At 46.1% G+C, this 26,592-nt stretch overlaps 1 protein-coding gene and 1 non-coding gene across 6 annotated transcripts in view; both read right to left on the bottom strand.

The window, feature by feature from the left end:
- The window catches only part of ATG16L1 (autophagy related 16 like 1), a 46,365-nt gene extending 20,299 nt beyond the window's left edge, over positions 1-26,066 (bottom strand). The window contains exons 1-11 of one of the 5 annotated variants that reach the window (XM_059054389.2): positions 25,699-26,026; positions 22,014-22,107; positions 17,435-17,540; positions 16,638-16,711; positions 15,529-15,780; positions 11,836-11,901; positions 8,749-8,835; positions 8,015-8,071; positions 7,753-7,800; positions 7,020-7,122; positions 4,003-4,108 (exon numbers count right to left, since the gene is read on the bottom strand). In XM_059054389.2, the coding sequence (XP_058910372.1) occupies positions 4,003-4,108; positions 7,020-7,122; positions 7,753-7,800; positions 8,015-8,071; positions 8,749-8,835; positions 11,836-11,901; positions 15,529-15,780; positions 16,638-16,711; positions 17,435-17,540; positions 22,014-22,107; positions 25,699-25,813 (1,108 nt within the window). In that variant the 5' untranslated portion in view covers positions 25,814-26,026. Of the gene's footprint in view, positions 1-4,002; positions 4,109-7,019; positions 7,123-7,752; positions 7,801-8,014; positions 8,072-8,748; positions 8,836-11,835; positions 11,902-15,528; positions 15,781-16,637; positions 16,712-17,434; positions 17,541-22,013; positions 22,108-25,698 lie in introns of all 5 variants that reach the window. The other 4 variants (XM_059054390.2, XM_059054392.2, XM_067027188.1 and 1 more) reach the window with 4 other exon arrangements.
- On the bottom strand, positions 5,781-6,056 carry LOC131751721 (small Cajal body-specific RNA 6). The gene has a single exon (XR_009334284.1). It is a non-coding gene; the product is annotated as a small Cajal body-specific RNA 6 (non-coding RNA).
- Positions 26,067-26,592: the final 526 nt, after the last annotated feature.

The raw sequence follows: 26,592 nt of genomic DNA, 5'->3' as shown, positions 1-26,592 counted from the left end.
CTTTCCTGCATCTTCACAGAATCAAGTAGCAGGACAAATGGAATAATGAGACCAAAATATCCGGCTGGTCAGTTCCAAAAGCAGTGAATGTGCAAGTGGGTGCAGAGCCCAGCATTTTCCTGTGGGTTCTTACCCTGTTCAAGAAATTCAGTGTCATCAATTTCCTTTACAAAAGGTAAGTGCTAGGAATTTTAAAACATGTCAATTTATCCTAGAGACTGAGTTTGTTATTTCTCAGTAAAATTTTCTACTTTCCATAAGTACATCTTTGGGTTTGATCAATATTTGCCAACTTAACTATCAATTTCGGAGAACCTGACCATTAGAATTTCAGAACCCAAGTATGAAAAGAAATTTCTACGTACATAAACTGGCTAGTCCTCAGAATTCCAGTAAAGCTAGTCTGGAGTCTCGGTAATCTATCTGTTCGCTCTACATACATGAACCTAAGGCTCCGGCAATCCAAGCGCCTGCCGGTGCCCCCCGCTCCCTCTGCCCAGTCTCCGTCACCAGGAGGCCCGTCCATAGACCCCCGGGGTCTGTTTTCAAACAGCTTTGGCCACCCGCAAGGAAACTTTAAAGATGAGAGTATGAGTCTCAATGATGATGTGATTCAGTTTCCTTTTTAAAGCGTATCTCAAGGATCACCTATATAGACAAGCCAGGAAAACAATTAGGGAATCATTCCAATCAAACTCATAAAACAGGAGCACAGAATAGTATACATTTCAATTAACAGCCTTTTCTCTTAGGACTTCTGGATGCTAATAATAATGATATAAATACTGGTTTGGAGACTTCCCTGGTGGTCCAGTGGTTTACACTCCACGCTCCCAATGCAGGGGCCCGGGTTCGATCCCTGGTCAGGGAACTAGATCTCTCATGCCACAGCTAAGAGTTCGCATGCCACAGCAAAGATCCCGCGTACCACAACCAAACAAATAAATAAACATATATATAAAAAAAATACTGGTTTGGAGCTGTCAAATACATTTAGAGCCAGGACTATTAACCTGGCGGATGAACCCCTGAATTAATTTGCAAAATATGGCACATTTAAAGCCTTTCCCTGGATCCTATCTTTCATTAGATTTTCACAAGTCAAAAAAGGCCAACACCTACTAATTTAGGACTTTATTTAGATTAGATCTTTATAGACCAAAATATTACTTCAAATTCTAAAAGATCTCTTTGGCTTATGCCTAAAACACTGGTCTATTTGTTTGGCAGGTGACAAAGTGCCAAAATGTAAGAAATGATCAGTAAGTGCTAGTCTGCACAAGAGATTGATCTGAAAAGACCAAAGATCTTATTAAAATCTTTTATTTAGAAGGCACTGGGGAGACTATGTTAAGAGCCTTTATAACTCCCAGCAGAGTTGCTGCTTTTGATAGGATGAGCGAAGACAGGTGCTCCTACTGGATGCAAAGTGGTGGAAGGGTAAAAAAAGAGGATCTCCGAACTACTTCATAAAAGGCCTCTTGGACTTGGTCTCTTTCCAAGACTCAGTAAATATTAGCCAAGGGGGAAAAATTATAGGCCAAGTAAGCCATGTGTGGAGGAAAGATCCTATAATTAGTTAGGACACGACTGATATTTGTTCCTGAAAACTATAAAAAATGCTGCCATACTGTTATTTCTGTAGACCTACTAGAAATTTTTCATTTTATTAACACAGACTATGTTCTGGCACAAATTATGTCAGTATTAATTTTGGTTAGTGTTTACTTCCTCTTTAGCAGCAAAAAGGTAACACTATTACTAATCTCTGGTATCTTTGATTTTCTTATAGGTGTTTTTACTGACCAAGGAGCAAAACAAAAATATTTCTAGTGTTATCTGTATTTAATTGCAAGGCATAATCAAAACAGACTATCTGTGTAGATTTTTACCACAAAACCAATATTCTTTTTTTGTGGTACGCGGGCCTCTCACTGCTGCGGCCTCTCCCGTCGCGGAGCACAGGCTCCGGACGCACAGGCTCAGCGGCCACGGCTCACGGGCCCAGCCACTCCGCAGCATGTGGGATCCTCCCAGACCAGGTCACGAACCCGTGTCCTCTGCATCGGCAGGCAGACTCTCAACCACTGCGCCACCAGGGAAGCCCCCCACCTTTTAAAAATTAATTAATTAATTTATTTTTGGCTGCATTGGGTCTTCGTTGCTGCATGTGGGCCTTCTCTAGCTGTGGCAAGCAGGTGCTACTCTTCGTTGCGATGTGCAGGCTTGTCATTGCAGTAGCTTCTCTTGATGCAGAGCACGGGCTCTAGGCGTGCGGGCTCAGTAGTTGTGGCGCACGGGCTTAGTTGCTCAGCGGCATGTGGGATCTTCCCGGACCAGGGCTCGAACCTGTGTCCCCGGCACTGGCAGGCGGACTCTTAACCACTGTGCCACCAGGGAAGCCCAAAATATCTATACTCTTATGATATGGTTTTATTATTGTTCTGTAAGTTTCAGCAATTACCATTCATAAGGTGTTTCTCAGTAAAACAGCACAAATTTTGATGGGTTTCAAATAGCTCTAACTGCCAGGGATTTAAGTACTGAGTCATTTTCATGAAAATCAAAGGCCAGGGTAGACAAATAGGTTACTTTATATGACGTGTTCCAGCAAAGGGATCAGTAGATCGCTCTCGCTCTAAATACATCAGCAGTAGTAACACAGGGACTTCCCTGGGAAGCCCGTGCTCCGCAACAAGAGAAGCCACCGCAGTGAGAAGCCCGCGCACCGCAAGGAAGAGTAGCCCCCGCTCGCCGCAACTAGAGAAAACCCGCGTGCGGCAACGAAGACCCAAAGCAGCCAAAAATCAATCAATCAATTTATATATAAAAAATGTAGTAGTAACACACATGCTTCTTCAGCAGTTCTATAGCTCAGAGGAGGCGGTTTTGGAAAAAGCAAGGCATCTACAATCTTAACATTCAAGCTCAGGTCCCAGGTTCCACGACTCCCTGTCCACATAAATCAACCATGTAAATCAAGTAGTGTCTCTGAGTTTTCATCTGTCAAACAGGGGTGATACCCACCTAACGGCACAGGGCTATTGTGAGGATCAGAGGAAATAGAGTAGAGAAAGGTATGATGGTGCTATTTATTGCTGGAGAGTGAGCATGTATGTGCTGCAAGTATGGAAACCGGATAAAGTGGTTCCTATAAAACCCTTCAGTCTATTCTTTGACCTTGCCTTATTATTATTTTTTGGCTGTGCTGTGTGGCTTGTGGGATCTTGGTTCCCTGACCAGGCAATGAACTTGGGCCCTTGGCAGTGAAAGCCCAGAGAGTCCTAACCCCTGGACTTCCAGGGGAATTCCCTGACTGTGCCTTACTAAAAATACATGTATATTTAACTGAATATCAAAATGTTGAAAGTGGGCTATCCCCATGTTCAGAATTCTGGGAAAGGGTTTCACTAACTCTCATTTCCTGTTTTAATGCCATCCTATTTTAAGTACTCTGAGGTCATTCCTGAAACAATGTCTAATCAAAGAGACTGAGTCTTGATTTTAGAATCCTTGTCCAATAAGCTATTTGTTAAATACATTTTCCTAGATGATACGCCCCTCTGTTTATTCTCAAGCTTAGATATGATGTCAGTCACTTTTTGCTAGGCTATGGCCACTGGCATTATTAAATGCATAAGCCACAGCTTGATGTGTAATTTAACTGTAGAGTCCACGACTGTAAGATTTTTTATTTTCCTTCTAAAACCTGTACTATCTTGGAAGATCCCCTGGTCAGTACGTATTTGAGAAAACAAAAACGCTAACGTATCTGTAACTCAACAGCATTCTCTAGTCCACCTGGAAACCCGGAGCAAACATCTACTTGGCTGTATCAGCTGTAAAGGATAACTGAGAGGGTAATAATGCTTTGGTCAGATGATTCCTCACACAAAATACTGTATGTTCCAAGATGAACAATTCAAAGACTGAGTGAAAGCGAGGCCAACCAGATGCCACCAACACAGCTTCTTTCTGTTTCTCACCCCAGCGAGATCTCACCTCCGAACACTTCCCAGAGCTTCACCCTCCGATCCATGCCTCCCGTGGCGAGGAGCCGGGAACCCGGACTGAACTGCACAGCATTGACCTCCCCATCGTGAGCGTCCTGCAAGACAAGTGCCCTGTTTCAAACCCAACCCCTGTCATTCCCAAGAAGAAAGGGCCCAATACTGATGAACACCCTGGACCCCTAACCAAAGGTTGATAAACACCTGTCATTAAAGAGGGGGCCCAATCACAAACTTGGGTTCCTAGCCCAGGGTCTCCTATGATTCTATTATAATTAAATTCTTATAGTTACAGTTCTATTTTTTTAAACACAGTGCAACCTTCTTAAAAAGCATTCAAAATCTGTGTTAACTAATTGCCTAAAGTTCGTCTTTGCATTAACTTTCCTTCTAAGAACAATGTAATTTCAATCTATATTGTACTATGATCTTAAGAGCTTAAAAGTAAGCCTATGGTTAACTGCCTCTTCTGGCCCAGAGTGCATTAACACCACATGTTAAACTACGTATCGAATTAAGGTATAGCATGGCTTCTCATGACTTAAAAAAAAAAAAAAAAAGCCTTTTCTTCTTTGAAAAAGCCTTCCTTCTGGTCTCCCTAATACGAATACGTCCTGATAAGAGTAGATGCCGGTCCTACCTGCCACCCATCAGTGTTAGAGCAGAACCCCAGGTAGTTCTTTCTGGAAACAACACGGCACTACATGTACTAGCAGTGAGGCCTCTGCCAAGTTCCTTCACTTCCCAAAGCCTCAGCTTGCTCGTCTATGAAAATGGACTTCTGCAGGTTTTGTGAGCTAGGAACGTGCCCGACCATGGCTTGGCCTTCGACAAAAGTAGCAGGTGTTACTTTGGCAGAACTTAAAATTCTTCGTAGGGAGATGTCTGAGAATGGCATCCACATTGGAACACATGATCTGGAAAGGTGGTGGCATTTGTGTTCAAAATGAGAAACCAAATAAAAAGCACCCCCCCATCCCAGAATGGGATGAGAGAATACTAGACGTGACTACGATCTCCTCTCTTAAAAGACCATGGATACCGAAATATTTATGAATGAAATACTATGAGATTTGCTTTAAGCTGCTCCAGCGAAGGTGTGGGCGTGGGGTGGGGGGCAGATAAGACTGGCAAACGCGACTGACTGAAGCCGCCCGGCAGGAGGGTGTCTAGGAAGTTGTTTTACTCTCTACTTCTGCATATATATATATATATATTTTTTTTTGTGGTACGCGGACCTCTCACTGTTGTGGCCTCTCCCGTTGCGGAGCACAGGCTCCGGACGCGCAGGCTCAGCAGCCACGGCTCACGGGCCCAGCCGCCCCGCGGCACGTGGGATCTTCCCGGACCGGGGCACGAACCCGCGCCCCCTGCATCGGCAGGTGGACTCCCAACCACTGTGCCACCAGTGAAGCCCACTTCTGCATATATTTGAAAATTTCCATCATCAAAAGCCAGGGGCTGGGGACCCGGCAATACATGAATTATAAATACTAGATCCTTAAACCTGTCATCAATCACTTGCCTGAAAGGTCATTTTGGGAATACAAAACCTGATCTTCACATTTGCTTGGGACTGAAAAAGGTGCCTGAAATATTGAGAGTGTGACTCATGAACTGACTGGAATACAAACATGATTTATTATTACTTTGCCTGATCTGCTTTCTCACCACCCTCTCGTGTCCCAGTGCTGAAAAGGTGACAGGGGATCAAACTTTTTACCTCCATACAATTCCGTTTTCGTTTTAATGACACCTTCCTACTTCGGAGGTCTCAGATTGAAAACTTGAGATCATGCACCATCACAACCACGGCTGCCTCTCGTCAACCTCCTGTGCGGCCGGTTCTGTTGGATGCTTGTCAGCTGTGCGCTGCTCACTCTCAGAAACACACACTGACAGAATCCCAAACTATCAGCTGCTCCATTACTCCATACACATGACTTCAATGTGACAGGAGGGAAAAAATGGGCTGCTGGGAGCTGAGGGCAGGGAAGGGAATGTGACGTTCAGTGCAATCAGACCTTTTACCAATCATCATCGACCTCCGAGGTGCGCAGGCCTGTTAGAGAATCACAGGAGTGGAGTGGGAAGGGGCCTTAATGGGCCCCCGTCCAACTCCTCATCCAGAGCAGGACTCTCTTTACAACAACCAAGGTGGCTAATCCCTCAGCCAGTTCACTGTATGGAAATAACCATTAAAGTTCCTCTTTATGCCTGGAACTGAAAGCTCCCCCCATATAAACTCCATTCCATTTTTACAGCAAGCCTTTCTCTCCCCGAACGTTAGCTCCTCCAACTCACCCCACGCAACCCAAGAGTTAACCCAACTATTTGGGCTTTGCTCTACTCTTCCACCCCCACGCCACTTGCTAGCCCTGAGCCAGGGACTCTGCAATTCCCCAGGCCGGCTGCATGTCCGCTCAATTACCCCAGCCAGGATGCGATTATCCTTTAGTACCAGGACCCGGCTCCTCACTCCAGCTGACAGTCAAGGTGTCACAGTGGCTTCTACCCAGGAGTGTCTCCAGCTTCCAACTACGTGCTCCCAATGGTCAGAAGTCACACAGACCTGAGTATAATTTGTGAAGCCAAGAGCTGCCCTACTGACCTTCCAAAACAGACCGACTAGAAACTGAATTGGAGCCAACTGGTGACAACAATTGCAAGAATTATTCTCTAATTCCTCACCATACCAAATTAGCTCTCCCCTTGCCCCACCTCCTCATGCTACCCATCCTCTCAGCCAGTCCTACATTACAGGGTGGCTGCAAATAAATTCTGTTCTCTGAAGAGAAGCAAGATACACTAATTTTACTTACCTTATCAAAGCAATTTTGCTTTGCTTATCAAAATACAATCAATCCTTTCTATCAGACAGCCAACAGGTGCAAAAGTCCCATATGAACAGAACAATAATAGAAAGCTTAGCTGCAGGAGGAGAAAGGGTCCTTTGTCAGGCTGCTTCTTTATGCAGCTTGGTGGGCTCTGGGGATAAATCATACTTACGAAGACACACATGGCGGTCGTTGGCACCCTCACTTCTTTAGTAGAGCCAGGGTGAGCATCCACGTTATCCTGGGGAGCTGGGAAGGAAGACACAGAGCGCCTCCTAAAGAAGTAACATAAAGGAAGACATCAGGATTGCACGGGCTCACTGTCCACCAAACTCCGAGAAGGGACTCAAAGACATCTTTTATCAACAGCTTCTTTTCCCTTCGAGGCCCTCCAAACCACAGAACGATTCCCCAAGTCAGAAGCAACCTCACTCACTGACAACGGGAAAGACAGCCAGCACTTACCTGTACTCTCCTTTTTGCTAACTCAGGGGCTCCAAAACTCAGCACTGAAAAGCAATCCTGAACAACTGCTGCCCCCATCAATAAACAGCTACAAACGTTCTCAACTTAAGGTAACCGCTAGCTCAGAGGGAGCTCATTGGTATTTTCATAAAACTATTTTAAGATGATTCCTCTGCCTGGTTACAATCATCCTCAGCGTACACTTGTGGTCAAGGTGGAGCTGAACACATGCCAAAAGAAAGAGCGACCAAGGCTTGATTACTGTACAGAGCTCAGCCTATTCGCCCATCTCAGAGGGCTGGCAGCGTTCCTAGGAGCATGCAAAGCGTCCTGGTTATTAGCACATGTACACGTGATGATTGGGGTAGTGAAGCGGTGATGAGCGTAATTATCAACGACCCACACTTGCATGCTGGGCTAAGAGAGGATAATATTTTCACCTGGCACCATCAGAAGAGTGATGTCCCAAAAGGGGAGACTCGGACAGACTAAAGGGTAAGGCCAGAGATCAGCACGCAGCGAGATTAAGAAAAAGGAAGTTGAGGAAAAAAGGAAGAAGCTAAATGAAAAGCTGAAATTAAGGCATCTGTATACTCTGCACTGAAATTCTGGCGCACGTTTAAAAAACAACAAATCATGTACATGTACTTAGGTATATTTATACACATATTAACAAGGAAAGGTGAAGGTTTTCTAACCTACCCAAAGATATTAGTGATAGAATCCAGAAGGCCTCCAGCAGGCTGCGAGAGTCGCTTACTAAAGAGGAGGGGAGGATAGGTTTAAACCTGAGAAACATTTTGCCCAAATAATCAATCAAAAACAGTCCACAAAAGTACCTGGGAGTGTGTTTCCCAACGAGTTCCCAAACCCCAGCCAAGAACCCCTCACAGTACTGAACCACCAGAAAGCACCGGGAAGGTAGAAGGGAAAACCCAGCCTTGAAATTTCAAAAGAAATACGGTTCCCTAGCACTAAATTAACTTCCCTGGAAATAATGCTTTAGACCATGAACTGTCTAAGTGACCTAACAATAACTTCTAGTGGTTAATGACCAATCCCATTCTTTTCATCCTGTTTTGGCAAATTAAAAAAAGAAAAGAAAAAAAATCCTGGAGCCCTAGTAAGAATTAAGCAGTATGATCTAAACAATCACCCTGCCTAACAAGGCCCATCTTTCAGAAAGCCACTACACTGTTTTCTGCTTCTCTTCACAGCTGGTGGCGGCACTAAGGGATAGCCAGCCTCCTATTAAGCAGAGGTGACCCGAGAAAGACGGAGACACCCTGGAGCCCGCGAGCCCCACAGCTGCGCGAGCGAGGCTGCACGTTCCAGCTGGGGGCCCGGGGGCGCCGCCCCGTTCCCGGGCCCCGCCCACAAGCATGCTGCCAGGCTGCTGCTCGAGCTCTCCGCCCCGGCACAGCCCGTCTACTCACGCGGCTGCTCTGCTGACGGCCCGCAGCGGAGAGGCCTCCTCAGCGTGATCGGAGGTTTCGTCCACAAGGACTTCAATGTCATCATCCCTGGAAAGCAGGGAAGGAGGCTGAGTCTTTGATTCTGCTGAACAGGAGCCTTGTGATGAGCCTGCTCTGCAAAGGCCGACACCAACACCATTTCCTAATCACACACGGCCTATGTGACTTGGCTGGGACAGAGGCAGTCAAGGCTTCTCTGGAGAAAAAGGAGCTGCCATCTGAGCACTAGCGAAGAAACAATCTGTTCAAGTCAAATCCAGAATTCCAACTGAAAATAACTTTAGAAGTGAGCTTTTGCTCTTTTTAGGTCTAAACACAGCTCCCACTGGAAAGCAATTAAATAATGGCTTATTAAGCCTATAATCACATAACCAGTACTAAGGTAGATTTTTCTCATCAGAAGTCTGGTTTGTAGCTAAAGAGCTCCCGCATGCCAACAACTGGACTGCAGCACTCACTAAGAAACAGTTCCCGTGAGATGGGCTGAATAACAGAGAAGATAACTAGGGGCAGCTATGCTGTACAAGAAAATGCCAGGATAGGGAGAAGATCCAAGTCAATAAGAAAATGGACTGCTGAAAGGGCAAGGAAGTCAACGGGTACATAAACAACCCAGTTCTAAATATTACTTTTTTTTTCTTTCCAGTACACAGGCCTCTCACTGTTGTGGCCTCTCCCGTTGCAGAGCACAGGCTCTGGACGCGCAGGCTCAGCGGCCATGGTTCACGGGCCCAGCCGCTCTGCGGCATGTGGGATCTTCCCAGACCGGGGCACGAACCCGTGTCCGCTGCATCGGCAGGCGGACTCTCAACCACTGCGCCACCAGGGAAGCCCTAAATATTACTTTAATAGTAAAAGACGGGAAAGCAAAATCTAAACATAATTCATTTTTGACTCTGGGTACTTGAAGCTTATGTTTACGCTTAACTCTGGGTATTTGCTGTTTCTGACACTTTAGAGAGTCCATTATGTTACACATGAGACAATCAAGTCACAGGACCATGCTCCTTTGCTGGTGTTTATCCCACCGGATGCAAAGCTCCTCTGGAATTCCCCTTCCTCCCTGTTTTCCTGGTTGCAGGGAAGGCAAGTAATTATTTTGGTCTTAATGACCTCCTACCGAGTTGCGATCTTCATGGAGAAGTAAAATACTAAAATCTAATAACCCAAGACTTTATTACCAAATGTTTGGATTCATAAGAACTTGAGAGATTTTTTCCATGATTAATTATCTGGATTATGTAAATATATACTTCAGAACTTGTTACCAAGCAAGTTAAACCAAGTTCAAGTAAATTTATTTTCCTTGGCTATTGATTCTAAGGTCCCGTGTAACTGAACCCAGTCTTGGCCAGGATTAGAGTAGAACAAAGGCGGGCCTGAAGACAGAGAACAGGCTGGGCTTTCTTCTCTTCTCAGTTGTGGTCTGCAGTCACTTGTGTCCGCAAAGGGTAACAACAGAACAGCAGAGACGGCAAGAGTAACAAACGTGAGCTGAGCCTATGTAAATGGTTTGTTTAAGATAGAGTTGTATAGTTATAAAGGTACTTGGAACAGTGCAAAGGCCCAGGACCACGAGAAAATACTTTTAGGGAAGAACAGAGATTAAGAACAGGCCTTTACAGTCAGACATCCTTAGGTTTCCACCATGTCTCTGCCATTTCCTTTGTGATTTGGGGCAGGATGCTGGACCTTTCTACACCTAGTCACCTGTTTATGCTGGCCAATAAGAGGCAGACAAATGATGCTTTTATAAGCTGTTATTATTATTATTATTTTTGCGGTACGCGGGCCTCTCACTGTTGTGGCCTCTCCCGTTGCGGAGCACAGGCTCCGGACGCGCAGGCTCAGCGGCCATGGCTCACGGGCCCAGCCGCCCCACGGCATGTGGGATCTTCCCGGACCGGGGCACGAACCCGTGTCCCCTGAGTCGGCAGGCAGACTCTCAACCACTGCGCCACCAGGGAAGTCCCTAAGCTGTTATTTTTAAGGAACCAAATCTCATTTCCAGGTCAACTATTTAGCTACTTTGTAACTTTGGGCAAATACACCTGAGATTCATTTTCTACATGTGAAGAGTATAGAAATTATGCACATATGCTACATCTAAAGCAAAGGCTTGGGCTTCCCTGCTGGCGCAGTGGTTGAGAGTCTGCCTGCCAATGCAGGGGATACGGGTTCATGCCCCGGTCCAGGAAGATCCCACGTGCTACAGAGCGGCTGGGCCCGTGAGCCATGGCCGCTAAGCCTGCACGTGCAGAGCCTCTGCTCCGCAACGGGAGAGGCCACGACAGTGAGAGGCCCGCGTACTGCAAAAAAATAAAAAATAAATAAAGCAAAGGCTTGGTATGAGATTTGTTTTCTTATAAATCAAGACCTCTGTCTGGCAGATGACTCCTGAGTGAATTTAAACCACTCCCCTCCATTTACAAGGAAGCAAGCAACATTTAAAAAAATAGAAGATCATAACTCTAATACTATATTCCAGAGTCTATTTCAATGAGGGAGAAGACCCCACATCCTGAAGCAGAGCAAAGGGAATTTAGTCACTAAAATACCCACTGCTCTGAAAACAAAGCTTCAAATCTCAGGGAAGACCCTCCACCCAATTCCAGATTCGGAAAAACTCCATATTGACTCAATTGCTTTTGTTCCAGGAGATCCTAGTTTTTACTTAGGCTTCAAAGGTTTGCCCAAGCTCCACCTGAAGCCACAAACCAAGAAGAGAGCAAGAGACAGAACCCCAGCCCAGCATCACACTGCAACAGCTCCAACCAGAGGCAGAAAACAGGTCGGTCTCAACAGGAAAACAGCAAGGCTGTCACTGGTTAAGGGTGGAGGAAGTCAGAATTCACACTCATAGCTAATGAGTATAAACTGGAACAACTTTCTGGAAGGTAATGGGTGTTTTTTATTTTCTGCCCTAAGTCTTTTCGTTTTCCTTCTACATTTTGTAAAATGGTTTTATAGAAACAGATTCTAAGACTATTTCAAAATAGCAAATCAAATTACTACGAGCACAGTTTTGATTTGTACATCTCTACTCACTGCTCAGCTGGGAGAGGTTCCTTTGCTGCTTCTGCGAGCTCCTTCTGCAGCCTGGCTTGCCGCCTCCTGTTTTAAAAAAACAGTCCACTATTTATGTCTACTTAAAGAAAGCATGGGGTTTTAGCTCTCAAAAAACTACTAGTAACACATTTGAATATTCAATGAACTTAAAGTAACAACTACCCCGGGCGAAGATACCCAAAGTCCCAAATCCACAACTGTAACTTCAGCAAGGGTCCTATTATAATGGATTTCAGAGCAAAGCCCTAGGAGGGATGAGAGAGAGGAGTGAACCAGCAAGGGAGAAGCCTGCCTGTGGGGACCCAGGGCCTCTCAGGACACAAACATGCATCAGGTTTATCCAGGGTTAGTCATGGTCGGGACTTAGTTTTCTGAAGTAAACAGTCTCACACTAACATATCAAGAGCATGAATAATAATAAAAATTTACTTGTACCTGGCATGGTGTTACTATTTTACAGAATTTAACTCATTTAACTCTTACAACAAACTTTTTGAGGTTAAGTACTATGATTCCCATTTCACAGACGAGGAAACTGAGGTATAGTGAGGTTCTTGAGTCATCAAAATGTACAAGGCTTCAGTCTACTAGGGCTGGACACGCAAGTCCTGGCTGCAGCAAAATTTTAATGTGGTCAGCAGTCGCTTCCACTCTCTCCTCTCTCAGAACCATTTTTGTCTTTCCTTCCCAAGTCCTCAATTCAGGAGCTTCCTAACCTTTAAACCTCGGCCTCCCTCTTTTCCATGTCAAGTTCACCTCTATCTGTCATTTTTGCCCTCGCTGTGGAGGACCCCCAACCCAGAACTCTAGCACTGCTACTGAGCTCAGGTCAAGAGTTCTGCTGGAATTTAAAATTTTTCTAAATTAAAAAAAAACTTTTCTAAGTTTTTAAAAAAGTTTCTACCATAGTGATAATTCTCAAAATAGGGCAAAGTCCTGTAGGTGGCACATCAGAATCTGGGATGGGATGAGGCTCTAGCTTGAAAAAGTGTCTTACACTTAATCTTATACCTGGAAGATGAAGAGTCAGTTTTACAGGACAAGTGAAAAAATTACAGGTTAACGAATTTTTCTTAGCTGGAAGAGATGACCTATAAACTGTCTTTGAGGGGAAAGCAGAATCCCGGTGCAGGGTGTGTAACAATCCTCTAAAGGAAAGGCACTTGTCTGCAAGGAGTGGGTAAAGGACAGAGCTGGGGTCGCGGGGAGAAGAAAACACCCGCAGCCCAGCCTTCATTACAACAGCTGGCAATGCTGACAGCTTCTTACACAGCAGCCACCCTGCCTGCCTGTGGGGACACACCCCAGCCTCGCGAGGGAGGCGGAACACAAGCAGCTATTTCAAAAAACAGAGCTCCACTGTGACCCAGGTAAACAAAAGCTGCTAGGAGAGGAAGGACGTCTCATCTGGGAAACCGGTAGGAAGGGGGAAGTCTTCTAAGGAGGAGGAACTAGTTGAGTCAAGTAAGGAGAAGAATCCCCAGGTCCCACACGTGCTATCAGATGGGAATACGTGCGATGGTATATTCCTAGGAAAACATTCCAGAGGACAGAACAAGGGCAGATATGTAATGTTTCTCACTCCCCATTTTCACTAGAAAGTTTGGGTTGTTCTTGACCACGGTGATGATCACGGGCTCGCCCTCTGCATAAGCACACGCCTGCCCATTTCTCCCTCCGGCAGGCTCCCAGCCCGAAGCCTAACAACCTCCGGGGAATCCCGGTGTCCCTACCACCCCTAAGCTGCCTAAGAGCTCCACATATAAGCCACGCAATTTTACTTAAACATGAGACAGAAAGAATATAAGGACAGCTCACTTTTTCTTAATACAAACTTAACATGTATATATATTTCGAAAAGACTGCAAAATCCCACTGTACGGAAATATCACAATTTCTTCCCCCCACCAAGGGATATACCGCTTCTAATTTTTCACTACTGTGAATAATGGACTATCACAAAATCATACTTGTGAACAAACCTCATCACTCAGGATGAAGTCCAACAAGTGGGAACCATTTTCAGGTGCCTGCCATCCCCAGGGCCCTCCAGGGGTTAGAGAAACAGCCTCCACATCAGCAACGTGAGGGGCCTGTCCCATCTTCCTCCCAACAATCCTTTTCATCAGATTCACTGAGCTCGTCCACTTCTTTTATGAACTATCTGTGCTTTACATCCCTCTGTCAGAATGCTCACCTGTTCCTTACTGACTCTATACTAAGGACATACATTTTATAATAGCATAGCCTATTTGCTTGTTTTATAGTGTTCTTCGATGTTAAGAAACCTACAATTTTTATACAGTCCATTCTTTATTACCATTACTTTTTTTTTTTTTGGTTTTGTTTTTTCTTTTTAATTTTATTTGCATTTATTTTTTGCAGCATTTATTCCCGGGCCATAAGTTTTTGTTTCTTCAGTTTCTTCTGGTATATCTGTTTCTTCTGGGCCAACCTCCCCTTCTGGTTTAGGAACAATCTGCTTTTTTTCAGTAAGGATCATCTCAGTGTGTCAGGGAGAGCTCATGTGTGCTATGGGTTGAACCGACCATGAGCTCTGTAAGTCCTGCGCCGCATCTTGTGGGCTTTGTTCACCTGGATGTGCTCAATGACCAGAGAATCTACCTCTAAGCCCTTAAGTTCAGCATTACTCTCTGCATTTTTGAGCATGTGCAGTAAAAATTCAACACAAAATCTTTTTGGGCCCAAAACCCTGTGTCCAGCCCCACTGTTTGGCCTGGGCACACCTACCAACTCCACCACTATTAACGACGAAACAGCACACATTGCTTCTTTAACGTGACATCCTTCAGATACTTGGTGGTTTTTCGGATATGCATACCCTTAATGGCCTAGGCAGTTTCACAAGTGTTCTTAAAGTGAACACGAAGATTTGAGCCTCTTGACTTGCATGATTTTGTTGGGTTTTCTGGGTCAAGTGAACAGTGAACCATTTTTAGAGGCCACCTCAGGCCGCTTACTGGAAAAGCTACCATTACTTTTAATGTTTAGAAAGTCCTCTAATACTCCTATTTAGGAATTTTTCATAAAACAAACAGCAGAGAGTAACATTTTTTACTTCTACCTTTTGGTTTCCGTTTTTACACAGATTTCGAAATCTTTTTGCATATATTATTTGGTAGGATTAGGGCTCTTTCCTATTCCATGTATTTATTCTTTTAGATAAACTACAATAATCTTTTCAAATTCTAAACTACTGATGTGGGGATTTAAAATAAAATGTTCTAATCTTTTGAACTCATTACTAGTGAGGCTGGCTCATGGTCTTCTTGTACACTAGCCAGATCAGAATTTTTGCTATGGGTTGGAATAGTTTTACAAAATGGGGCGGGGTGGGGGGGATTATAAGCTTTTTCTAATTCTGGTTTAATTTACACTGTTCAAGAACTAGCTTTTCTTCTTGAAACATGGAAAGAATTCGCTGGCAAAAACAACAACGGGTTTGGGGAGGTAATCCTTTGCTCAACTGTAGAAGTGTTCTTATAAATGCAAATCTCTTTTATACCCACCACCACTATTTCTAATTTTGTTAGTGCTTCCTGGTGCCCCCACCCTGTGGTCAGAGCTGCCAGGTTGGTTTCTTTCTTTGCTAAGAACTAGGTTCGACTTTATTAAATGATGGAAACCACTGACTGCCCACTCATCTCCCACCTCGAGTCCTTCTCGTTCTCCGCATTTAAGCGATTAGCCTCCTGGGCTTTCTCAGCCATCCATCTGGTGACCAGCTCCTGGTTCTCCTCAGTAGTCTTCCTCAGCTTCTCCTCCAGGGCAGTGAAAGTGATCTGCAGGGCATCATATTCGTCCTTCAGGGTCTGGTTGGCTCTTTCAAGGTCCTGAAGCTTCGTGCGTAGTTCCAGGCACTCGGTCTCGAGATCAGAGATGGTCTGCAAGCATTCTGCAATTCTGACAACACGACGGGAGACAGACACTGCACAAGAGCTGTGTGAGCTTGGGCACCATCAATGACCTCAGCCATCACAGCAGGCACCTCACTTGGCCCAGCCCAGTCCCAGGGGTTTACAGGACAAGCCCATTAATGGAGAGGAAACACCTAGGGCAAAATTCATCCAGACTAGGAATGACTAGTTAAAGTACCTTTCAGAAAAGCAGGATGGGAAGAAAGAGGGAGCTTTTGATGCTGAAATAGCACAGTAATGGGAGATTAAAAGGAGGCAGGTATCTTGGGCATTCCACAGGCTCTATCACTCACTGAGTGTGAACGCCTGAGCAGGCTCCCCACCTTTCTAAGCCTCTAGAGAGCCCTCTCTGCAGAGTAAGGGAAAAGGCACAGATGAAACCCAGGCTCCCCTCCAGCTCCAAGATCCTAGGATTTGGAGTCCCTGTTTATCTTGTCCGGTAGGCTTCTCCCAGATCAAGAACAACCCTGCCCACAAATTCATCCCCCCAAAGGCCGGGCACTGGGCTATCTTGGTCCCATCCCCACCACAGAAGACACCCACTCCCCCAGGCAATGGCCGGGGGGAGAACTGTGAATGCCTCAGGGACACTTCCAAGGGCGAAGCTGACTTCTCAGGGGTGCGCTGGGGCCCTGGAGGACGGAGGGCACTCTTCTTGCCTTTTCCATCCTCAGAGGGTAGAAAAGGACCCCAGGCTATGTATGCACAGAAACGAAACTTGTGCTGAGCCCAGTGTGGCTACTGTTTGCCACCGATCACCACTGGCCCCTCTCACAAGCATATACAGTAAATCAGACAGTGAGATCCCACGACCAGTCCTGAAGAAGTGTGCTCTCTACTCACTTGGCTTCATTCATCTGCATCTCCTTGTCCTTCTGCTGCATTTGGTTATTCAGGTCAATCACCAACTGAGCTAACTGGGGGTAAAGAAGAAAACTTTCATTAACAAGAGACCTTAGGACCTCAGTTGGAAACTCATAATTGCGGGTTACTTTAAAGAAAAAAACAGGTGCCTGTGCGGTGGGGCCAAGGCACCAAGAAGAAACGAGCTGGGTGGCCGAGAGGAGAAGGGCCAGAGGGGCTGCGCGGGGGCGCGGTGTGCACTTTCCCTGTTGAAGGCAGCCTTGGATAGACGAGCAACGCTCCAGGTGACTGCCAGGTTCCTGCTGAGAACGCCTGGCTACCCCTCCACCCCAGCTACCTTTCCCAACTCTTTAGCTGATAATTCAGCTGAAGTGATGGTAAGTTGCACTTCTTCATAACTTGCCATTAGACCACCACCCAGCATAAAATAAACACAGCCCAGGACTTGCTTCTTCCTAATGAATTTTTCTGAAATTGCAGGTTCCACGCTTTATGAAGGTATTAGTTAAGACTTTCAGTCAATCAAGGAGTAAGCTTCTTTCTTTTTATGTTTCTCCACTTGCACCTTTCATGCCATCTTGGAGCATGACAACCTGGTTGTTATCTCAATGGCTTGCCCACCTGCTGACAGAGGTCTCACATCTTTTCTGTTGTTTCATTCCCACAGATAGAGCTGGTGATGTCGTATGTAGCCAGGATGGCTGCAAATTCTCCAGTGGGAGTGCCTGCCCCACCCCCCGACCCCCAAGACAGACGAGGAGAAGAGCTATCTTTACCTCCCCACGTTTCTTGTGTAATTCAGTCAGCTCTTCTTGGTGTTTAATCCTCAGCTGGGCCATTTCTTGCAGCTGACTATCATTCCATGCACCATCATGTCCAGGACTAAATGCCCCAACCAGGCAGATGAAGAGAACGTGCAAACAAGAGGAAAAAAAGAAAATCACACCCCAGACCCCTTCAATCAGGCACTGGCACAGTAACTCTAGGATTTCAAACGTGTACATGACAACACAGCCAAGAGAGCGGTTCAGTTCTCCAGGCCAACAGAGTTATACGTCACTACAAACCTAAAGTAGAAAGTAGGAGATGTGAGACACAGGGTAAAACCAACCAACCACAACCCATACCAGCTGCGTCAGGAATAAAGGATGGGTTCCGGAATAAAGTTCAGGTAAACGGGGAGGAGACGAGGTCCACTCACCCGACAAGCATCTGAGTGCCGGCTCTGTGCTAGGCACTGTTTTGGTGCCTAGCGGGGAGAAGGCAGGGAACAGGAAGCTCTACAATCGGCTAAGAGTAGACAGACAACAAATAAGTAGATGGATGGAGTCAGGTGGTCAGATGTGCTGTGAAGAAAAACTAAGCAGTGTAAAGAAGGGAACAGAGCAACAGGGCTCCTGTTCCACGTGGGGTAATCAAAGGCGTCCCGAGAGGTGACGCTGGACTGAAGACTGGAAAGAGTGAGGAACAAGCCATGTGGGCCCGGGGGCGGGGCCCTGTGAGTGGAGGGAACAGCAAGAGCTGGAGGCAACTGTGACCGCAGTGCCCGGGGCAGGGGGTGCAGGGAGGATCGGGGAGGCCACGCAGAGCCTCGCAGGCCCCCGAGGACTGTGGCTTTTCCTATGCATGACTGGAAGCCACCGAGTGTTTTGAGGAATGACTTACATTTTGAAAGGATTGCTACAGTTGCTGGGTGGAGAGCACACTGCAGGGGTTAAGGGCCGAAACAGAGAGACCAGTTAGCAAGCTATTACACACTCCAGACTCAGCAAGTGCAGATCAGAACAAGGTGACGGCAGCGGAGGCAGTGAGACGTGGTCAGATCCTAGCTAGATCCACCCTGGAGAGACTGCAGGACTTGCCTTTGAATTGGTTGTGGGGAATGAGAGAAAGACAGGAGTCGAGGATGACTCCAAGGCTTTTGGCCTGAGTGGCTGATCAAAGGTAGGTGTCACCTACTGAGGCAGAAGGACTGGGGCAAGAGGATGGGGGAGGCCTGAAGAGTGATTTCACTGTGGACATCCAAGTGGGCACGTCAAGTGGAAACTGCATATTGTTAAGAGTCTGTACTTCAAGTAAAGAGGTCCAAGCTGGAGGCTGACATATAGAAGCTGTCAGCAAACAGATGTATCTAAAGCCATGGACGGAGCTCAGGTCACCTTGAGAGTCAATGGAATTTGCAAAACTTTGCAGGTGTTTGCATACTACCTCAGAAATAACAGCAGGTGAACAGAACTGTGGATTTGTAATTCAGGAGAGGGGTCTTGGCTGGAGCTACAGGTGTAAATTATCAGACCACAGTGAGTAGCTGAAACCACTGCCAAGAGAAAGCACACAGATGGAGAAAAGGAAGGTGGCTGGCACACTAGAATGCCACCACCTGAAGCGGGGGCAGGACATCTCTTCCCAGTGGCCGATAAGAAATGAAGAGGGAAAAGGCGGCAGAATGACGCTCCCTCCTACGTCTACCCTCCGTCCCTACAAGCGTTTTCCTTACATGTTCTAAGATACACTAACGTTGCATTCTTTGAGGCAACCGAGTGCTTCCCCAATCTGGGCCCATGAACTAGAAGCCAAGAGACTAGAAAGCGGCGCATACCTTATAGGAAACCACCGTAAATTAGGCAGAAGAAGCAACAGGCCTGGGTGACTGACTGCATATGTGGATTAGAAGGAAAAGAAATAATTTTTATCAAATCCCCTTATTCTAACGCAAAGCAATGTGAAATATGCAAAACATAAAACTAGTCTGGGGCTTCCCTGGTGGCGCAGTGGCTGGGAGTCCGCCTGCCGATGCGGGGGACGCGGGTTCGTGCCCCGGCCCGGGAGGATCCCACGTGCCGCGGAGCAGCTGGGCCCGTGAGCCGTGGCCGCTGAGCCTGCGCGTCCGGAGCCTGTGCTCCGCAACGGGAGAGGCCACAACAGTGAGAGGCCCGCGTACCAAGAAATAAAACAAAAAAACTCATCTGTTCCTCCAAGGGGCTGAAGAGGATCCTGAGAAAAGGCAAGGGTACAGGGCACCCATTCCTCTGCTCAAGCCTTTTACCACTTCCAATTTTATTCACAAGAAAAGTCAAACTTCTTACAAAAGCCCAATAACAGTGCTTCACTAGGCAGAAAAAAAAAGAATCACCTAGAGAGTAGGTTTTAACAGATTCTTGGGCCCCATCCCAGAACGATTCATCAGGTCGATGAAGAAAAGGGTCAATAATCTGCATTTCTAACATGCTCCCGGGTGTCTCGGATAGTTCACAAGGACTGAGTAGCCACTAAAGCAGTGGTTCTTATATGTTAGAGGTCATCAGAATCACCTAAAGCGTTCTTAAAACAAGACTACTGGGCGCCACCCCTAGAGTTTCTGAAACAGGAGCTCTGGGGTGAGGCCCAACATTCTGCATTTCTAACACATCTCTGAGGCTGCGGTCTAGCAAGCATACTTAGAAAACTGTTGGAATCAACTATTTCCCAGGATGAGTTTCACTTTGATTTATTCAGTAAGCAAAGGGATTAAAACACTTAAGAGAGGAATCAGATAAATGATGAGATAAAGCTTTTTAAGCACAGTGTGTTTTAAGATTAATTAGAATGGGACGGGCAGGACTTGAGAGCCCAGAAGAGAGAGAAAGCAGCTAATTAGATCCCCATCTTCTGTGAATAACTGTACCCTACTAGCACACAACTCACTGAGCTCCTCTCCCCCACGAGGCTCAGGTCCTTGCGAACAAGGACTCTTGGCTTATTCATCTCTGTATCCCAACGCCTGGCCCACACGGTAGTCACAAAATGACTCAGTGAGTGAGCCCCCTGCCATAGCCTAGAAATGGAAGCATAGATAAGCAACGCAGCTGGTGGCACACAAATGCAAACCAAGGGACAGATGCACAGGACACTGTGGGCAAAGACTCAACAGGCCCGGGTGACTGCAAAGGGGAAGGGGCAGGACACCAAGGGAAAGAGGAATCATAGCTGACTTGTGGAAAACAAGGATACCATTAATAGAAACGAGGCAGTCAGGAAGAGGCCTGACTGTGAACACAAGTTTGCAGGAAGGACGGACTTCCAGTTAAATTACCACCCCAGTGACACTCAGTTAAAAGAATGTTGTATATTTATTTACTGTACCTTTCCAAGCAAATGAATTTCGCTGACAGATAAAGGATGCAGGAATATAGTCACCAAGAGGCTAACCAGAGAGAAATAAAATGTTTCAAGTTTTCAGTTGACTGAATTTAGATGAAAAAGGGTGAAATGGATTCTCTACACCTAAAGACCAGAACACAGCAGCTAACATTTTAAATCCTGCAGAAGGCCTCCCAGGACCACAGCTAGGCACAATCTCCTGAATTGTTCTTAAGCAAAAATGGAACCTAGGCCGGGCCATCTGTTCCTTTCTACTCCGGTCTGCCTGGAGACCATCTCACCAGATGAGGAAACACGGATGGCAAGTAGTTAGCAGATATGGCTATAGGAGTAAATGAAATAAGCTACACCCAGCATTTGTTTTTTCCCTAAAATCCTAAATAACCATCAACTGTGTTTTTACAATTGCTAAATGTTAGCTGATATGCAAAAAAGCTCGTAGATTTTAGAGCAGCAATGGGTACTGTTCCCATACAAACCACAAAATTTAACATGCAAACGTCATGAACAAATGGAAAAGGAGGACGGTAAGCCTCTAGAATGATTCCATTTAAGCCGCTCTGACGAAGTATGGCTTTAAGGTGTTTTTGGACCATGACCCTCAAAAAGAGATAGTTTACATGAATGACCCAAGTAAAGATACTGAACTCCCCACCATAAACACATACTCACATATTTAGTGAAGCAATACTTACCCTTCCTATAAAATGCAGATTTCTGCCTAATCTTTCTTAAAAAAAAAAAAAAAAGCTTTCTGCAACTCACTGGTTTGACCGCACACTAAGATTCATGGAAACAACACTGAACTAAAAAGGATCACATAGATCTGTAGCGCTTATCTTTACAGGCCAGTCAATCCTGTACTGACAAGATCTATGTAAATCTGCTTAAGAATGCTTACTTGTCTGATTATTTAGAAAAAGTGAACCCTGGCAGGCTACAGGAGGAACTGGCCTGGTTACTCGCCTTAAGCAATTTCTCAAGCTCACATCGTACTCACAATGAGCCTTCTAGGTGGGTAGAAACATACCTTCAAAAAAAAAAGTTAAATAGCTAGTTATTTGGCTTCAGAAGTTTTTATTTGAAAGGAACTGACAAAAAGTGGAGCACAAACATAGTACTTGGTTTGCTTCAAAATCAGGGAAGTGACAACTGAACTGAGACAAATTTCAATTAAAAAGGAGACATAAATAATACAGGATAGTTTCAGAATACCTTATCTCATGCCTGTTTGGTATATCATGCTTTTCAGCTTGTAGCTTATGGGCCAGCACTGAATGAAGATCTGACTTTTCCAGCAACTTGTTATCTAGCAAAGAAAAAAAAAGTTATTACAACCCAGGTATGCTTTATTGCTACTTAACATCAAGATTTGGACCAAAGAAATAACCAGAAGATGACTGGGCACGTTTCACTTTTATGAGGTATCAAAGTACTAGGCACTGTACTTTACCACTGATTACAGCAATCGTCCAAACTCCAGGCACATGCACTCCTTAGACGCTTCCTGGCTCAAGCACAGGCAGCCCAGACAAAGGAGCCTATGAAAAATCACTCCAAAATGCCCCCGTGCCCATGCTTTCTACTCCCACAGCTACCTGTTTCTACCTGGGAAAGAGGCAACAAACATACCACAACACAATGGAAAAGTGAAGTGCTATGCACCTCTAAGTAACAGAGGAAAGCTTTACCTTATTATATTTGGAATTTTTTTTAAAAAGATTTTTAAAATGTGGATCATTTTTAAAAAGTCTTTATTGAATTTGTTACAATATTGCTTCTGCTTTATGTTTTGGTTTTTTGGCTGTGAGGCACGTGGGATCTTAGCTCCCTGACCAGGGATCGAATCCACACCCCCTGCACTGGAAGAGCAAGTCTTAACCACTGGACTGCCAGGGAGTCCCTGGAATATTTAATCTAAGATCAGGGCACTAGGGATACAAATACAAACCAGAGTCCCTGACCTCAAGGACTAAAAAAGTGTAATGGGGGCGGGGGTGGGGTGGGGTGGAGGTCAAGTATAAAGAGGAAGAGTGAACTTTTACTCATTTTCTCAGATGGTTTCACAGGTGACGACGACAGACAATCCAAGCAGAAGGTCTAGAGAGCTGTTCAGTAAGTGGCTAGAAATAAAAGTTTGCACCAACACATGAGAGGGCAGGATGAGAAATTCAGACCTCTTCTTACTGGCAATAGCGAAACAACAGATTTTAAAAGCAGGCAGTGACGTGAAAAGATATCAATTAGTAAGAAGTCAAAGATTATTCTGAGGTTCCCTGCTCGTCCAACTGGGTGCAAGATCCTAACATGCCAGAGAACAGAGGAGCAGAGAGCTCAAGGAAGAAAATGAGTCCTTGGAATTTAATAAATGTGACAGGGAACACAGTGCAGAAATTCAGAAGAAAAGTCAGGGTAAGAAATGGCATGCACGCTGGGGGCCGGTGAGATCAGAAGTGGAAGAGGGTGCACAAAGCAGAACAAGAAAGTGACCACGGGAAACTTACAGAAAACCCACACCTGATGGGGGCTTTCACAGATCCCAAACATCTGGAATTAGCATTGCTTCACAGCGAAAGCTGGGGAGGGTTTATGCTGGTGACTATTCCTGTTAGAGTAGCTTATCTTTCCTCTTAAAGAGTTGAGTCCTACTTCTTGGTATCTAAAAACGGAAATCCTGGGCAGAAACAGAAACACTAACTTCATCAATATTAACTTAATGAATTAGCTCAAGAAAACAGCAAAGTGATTCCAACCTTGAATGTTCACCAGTGTCAAAGGGCTCTAATACGATCTGCAAAATGTTACAGCTAGGTGCCCTGTGATATCAAAGACATGAGGTATCCAAGAGGGATCCTTCTTAAAAGTTCCTCTCACTCAAAGGCCACCTGCTGTCCCCACAGCCTCTTTTCATCTTTCTCTTCAGGCTCAGAGGCAGGACTGAACAGGAAACTCTGGATGACTGCTTTGGGAAGCAAGGAATGAAGAGTGAGGCTGTTCCACAGTCAAACTAGAAGTGATCTCCCAAATGTCAATCCTCTGCCTCAACTGCAGATTTTAACAGGCCAAGGTTGTCTTGCCCTCTTGCCCCTCCTCTCAGCCTCCTCTCCTAGCTCCCGGGCATGCATTACTCACTATAGCTGTTTTAAGACGTGTTCCCTCTTCGGGACTGACCTGTCTTTCTGACTTTCCTCCAACATCCTCCACCCCTTCAAGATGTCCATTTTCAAAGTGCAGAAAAACATTCAATTGTGTCAATGTGATTACAAGCACCTTCCATTTATAGACAGTTACGTAAATGGCTTTCAAAGCACTTATATGCACGGCACTGTGTTTATGAAGCAGGCAAGGCGAGCTTCAGCCCTATTTTATAGATGCAGCAAGCCAGACTCAGGTAAGTGAGGCTATAAGGGGAGTGTAGTCAGACCTCCAACCCAATTTGACTTTCAGTGTGTATTAGCTTTTAAAGAATAAGCATATGATGAAATACCCGATGACGTGAATTTATGTAACCCATGAGGAGTCGTTTCAGCAAGGAGTTTCCTGTGCTTCTTGCTTTCTAAAAGAGCACCGGGCTCCCAGCTTCTTTAGAGTGTAAGGAATGAGCACAGGAGTGGCACATTAATCATCTCCCTTTTCTCCCCATTTTAGTTAAGAGGATGGGCTCAGCGAAAGCAAGGAAGGCCGTTTCTTGGGGGACCCAATGAGAAAGGCAAAAGTGCAAAAAAGGCAGGAGCCATCAAGCCTGTGTCCAAATCCAGGCCCTATCATTAATCTGCTGTACCTCCCCCAGAGAAATGACCTAATCTCTCCCAGTCTCAATCTCCTCATTTGTAAAAAGGGCAACAGGACCTGCTTCATAGAACTTTCGGAAAGATAAAGTGAAACGACACATGCCAAATATTTACGACAGCACTCAAGCTTGTCTCTACCTTAGAATTACTTGGGGATCATCAAGAAATACTGACACCTGTGTCCCACCTCTATTACTGGGGTTTCGTTGGTCTGGAATGTGGCCTGGGCTTTATAATTTTTAAAAGATCCCCACCTGATTCTAATGTGCAGGTAAGTTCAGGAACCATAAATTTAGCACAATCAGAATTCAATAAAGGGCACCTACTATTACACTGAACTGCATCATCATCACTGAACTGCATTTGAGACTTGCAGGCTTACTTCAAGGGGGAGACGGAACCAGAGGTCCGAAGAGTGCCCGTTTCTTCCCCCAAATGTGTCGTCAGTTATGGTAAAATGGGGCGGGGGGCAAAGAAATGCTCTTTAGAAGGCATCTAAAGACACAAACATTTTTGTATTCTAATTGCAGCAGCGGGGGTGGGTGCGGGCCACCTCTCTCACATTGAAGTTTTCAACAACAGTAAAAGATTGTGATGTCCCAACTAAAAAGTACGTTAAGACTCGAGATGTGTAATATGTAATAGTCAAAGAACACCAAGGCGGAGGAAGAACAACAGATCTTCAGGAATGAAAGGCAAACATTTCACTACACTCTGAAGACTACGGTAACGGAGCGAGTTACTGCTTAAAGTCAGTGCCCGTTTCAGGAACACGATGCCCAAAACAGGATGTTTCTGGAACCGGCCTATTTAAGTAACACGAGCATTGTGTGAGCTGCTGGGATTTACAAACACAGACGTGAACGGTGCCTGCCCGTGAAGAAAACCCAGTTGAGGAGGAAAACCCACCACAGTCACACCCAAGAATAAAGTGAAAGAGGAAAAGATCTAAAAAGGCGTTTGGGGGGGGGGGGTCCAAGGCGCTGGGTACCCTGGGCGGCCTCAAGGCGCGCGGGCGGCGCGGGGGGCTCGGCCTCGGGTTCCCGCTGGCGCCCCGCATGCCTCGGCTGGGCCCGCCCGCCCGCTCCTGGGGCCCGCCAGCCGCTCACACTGCAGGATGATCTCTTCGAACGCCTGCCTCTGCAGCCGGTCCCGGCGCCTCAACTCCTCCGAGATGTGGCGCTTCCAGCGGGGGAAGACGGCGGCGCGGAGGCCCGACGACATGTCGCGCGCTGCCCCGGCGCCTCAGCGCCGCCGATCCGCACGGGGGCTGGCGGCCGCGGCCCGCACCATGAGGCAACCAGCGGGCGCGGCAGGACCAGCAGCCCCACGGTTCAGGTCCACGAACAGGCCTCCCCCGACGCAATCCAGGACGGACTTCCGGCTCCTGACAGAAATGGCTTTGGACAGAGCCAGAAAGCCCGCCTCCTCATTCGACGTCTTACGCCACACGCACGCACGTATCCGGCGCCGACTCAGGGCGCTGGCTGATGACAGCATCCCGAGGCCGGAAGTGCCGGCAGGAGAGATGCGGCCGCTAGGAGGCGTGCGGGCCACGTTGGAGGCTCGGCCTTGCGGGGTCGGAGGCGGAGGAAGGAAAAGGCTTTTAAAAGGAAGGCTTCCGCCCGCCTGCTGTTTTCCTTTGCTTGCTTTTCCCCGTTTTATATTTTCTTTCTTAGCCTGCCTCCCTTTTCTTCATGTCAGTTTACAAGCAGAAGTAAACTCCGCACATGGTAGCTGTGTGACTATAGATGAGGGACAGCATCCCTAAGCCTCAGTTTCCTAATCTGTAAAATGGGGTAGATCCCTAAACCGGGAAGGAATGATAACCTATCCCACAGGATTGTCGTGAGGATTAAAAGTAATAACCTATATAATGCAATTCACACTGTGCCTGTACATAGTAAGCCTAACCTTACCTAAACACTTGGTATCCTTCAAAGTCCTAACCAAAGATTGGTTGCTTTAAGTAAGAGCAACCCATTGACCTTGGGAAAAGGTTT

This window comes from Kogia breviceps, chromosome 2 (genome assembly GCF_026419965.1).
Source record: "Kogia breviceps isolate mKogBre1 chromosome 2, mKogBre1 haplotype 1, whole genome shotgun sequence".
In the NCBI taxonomy this organism is placed as follows: Eukaryota; Metazoa; Chordata; class Mammalia; order Artiodactyla; family Physeteridae; genus Kogia; species Kogia breviceps.
This window is presented reverse-complemented; position numbering and strand designations above follow the sequence as displayed.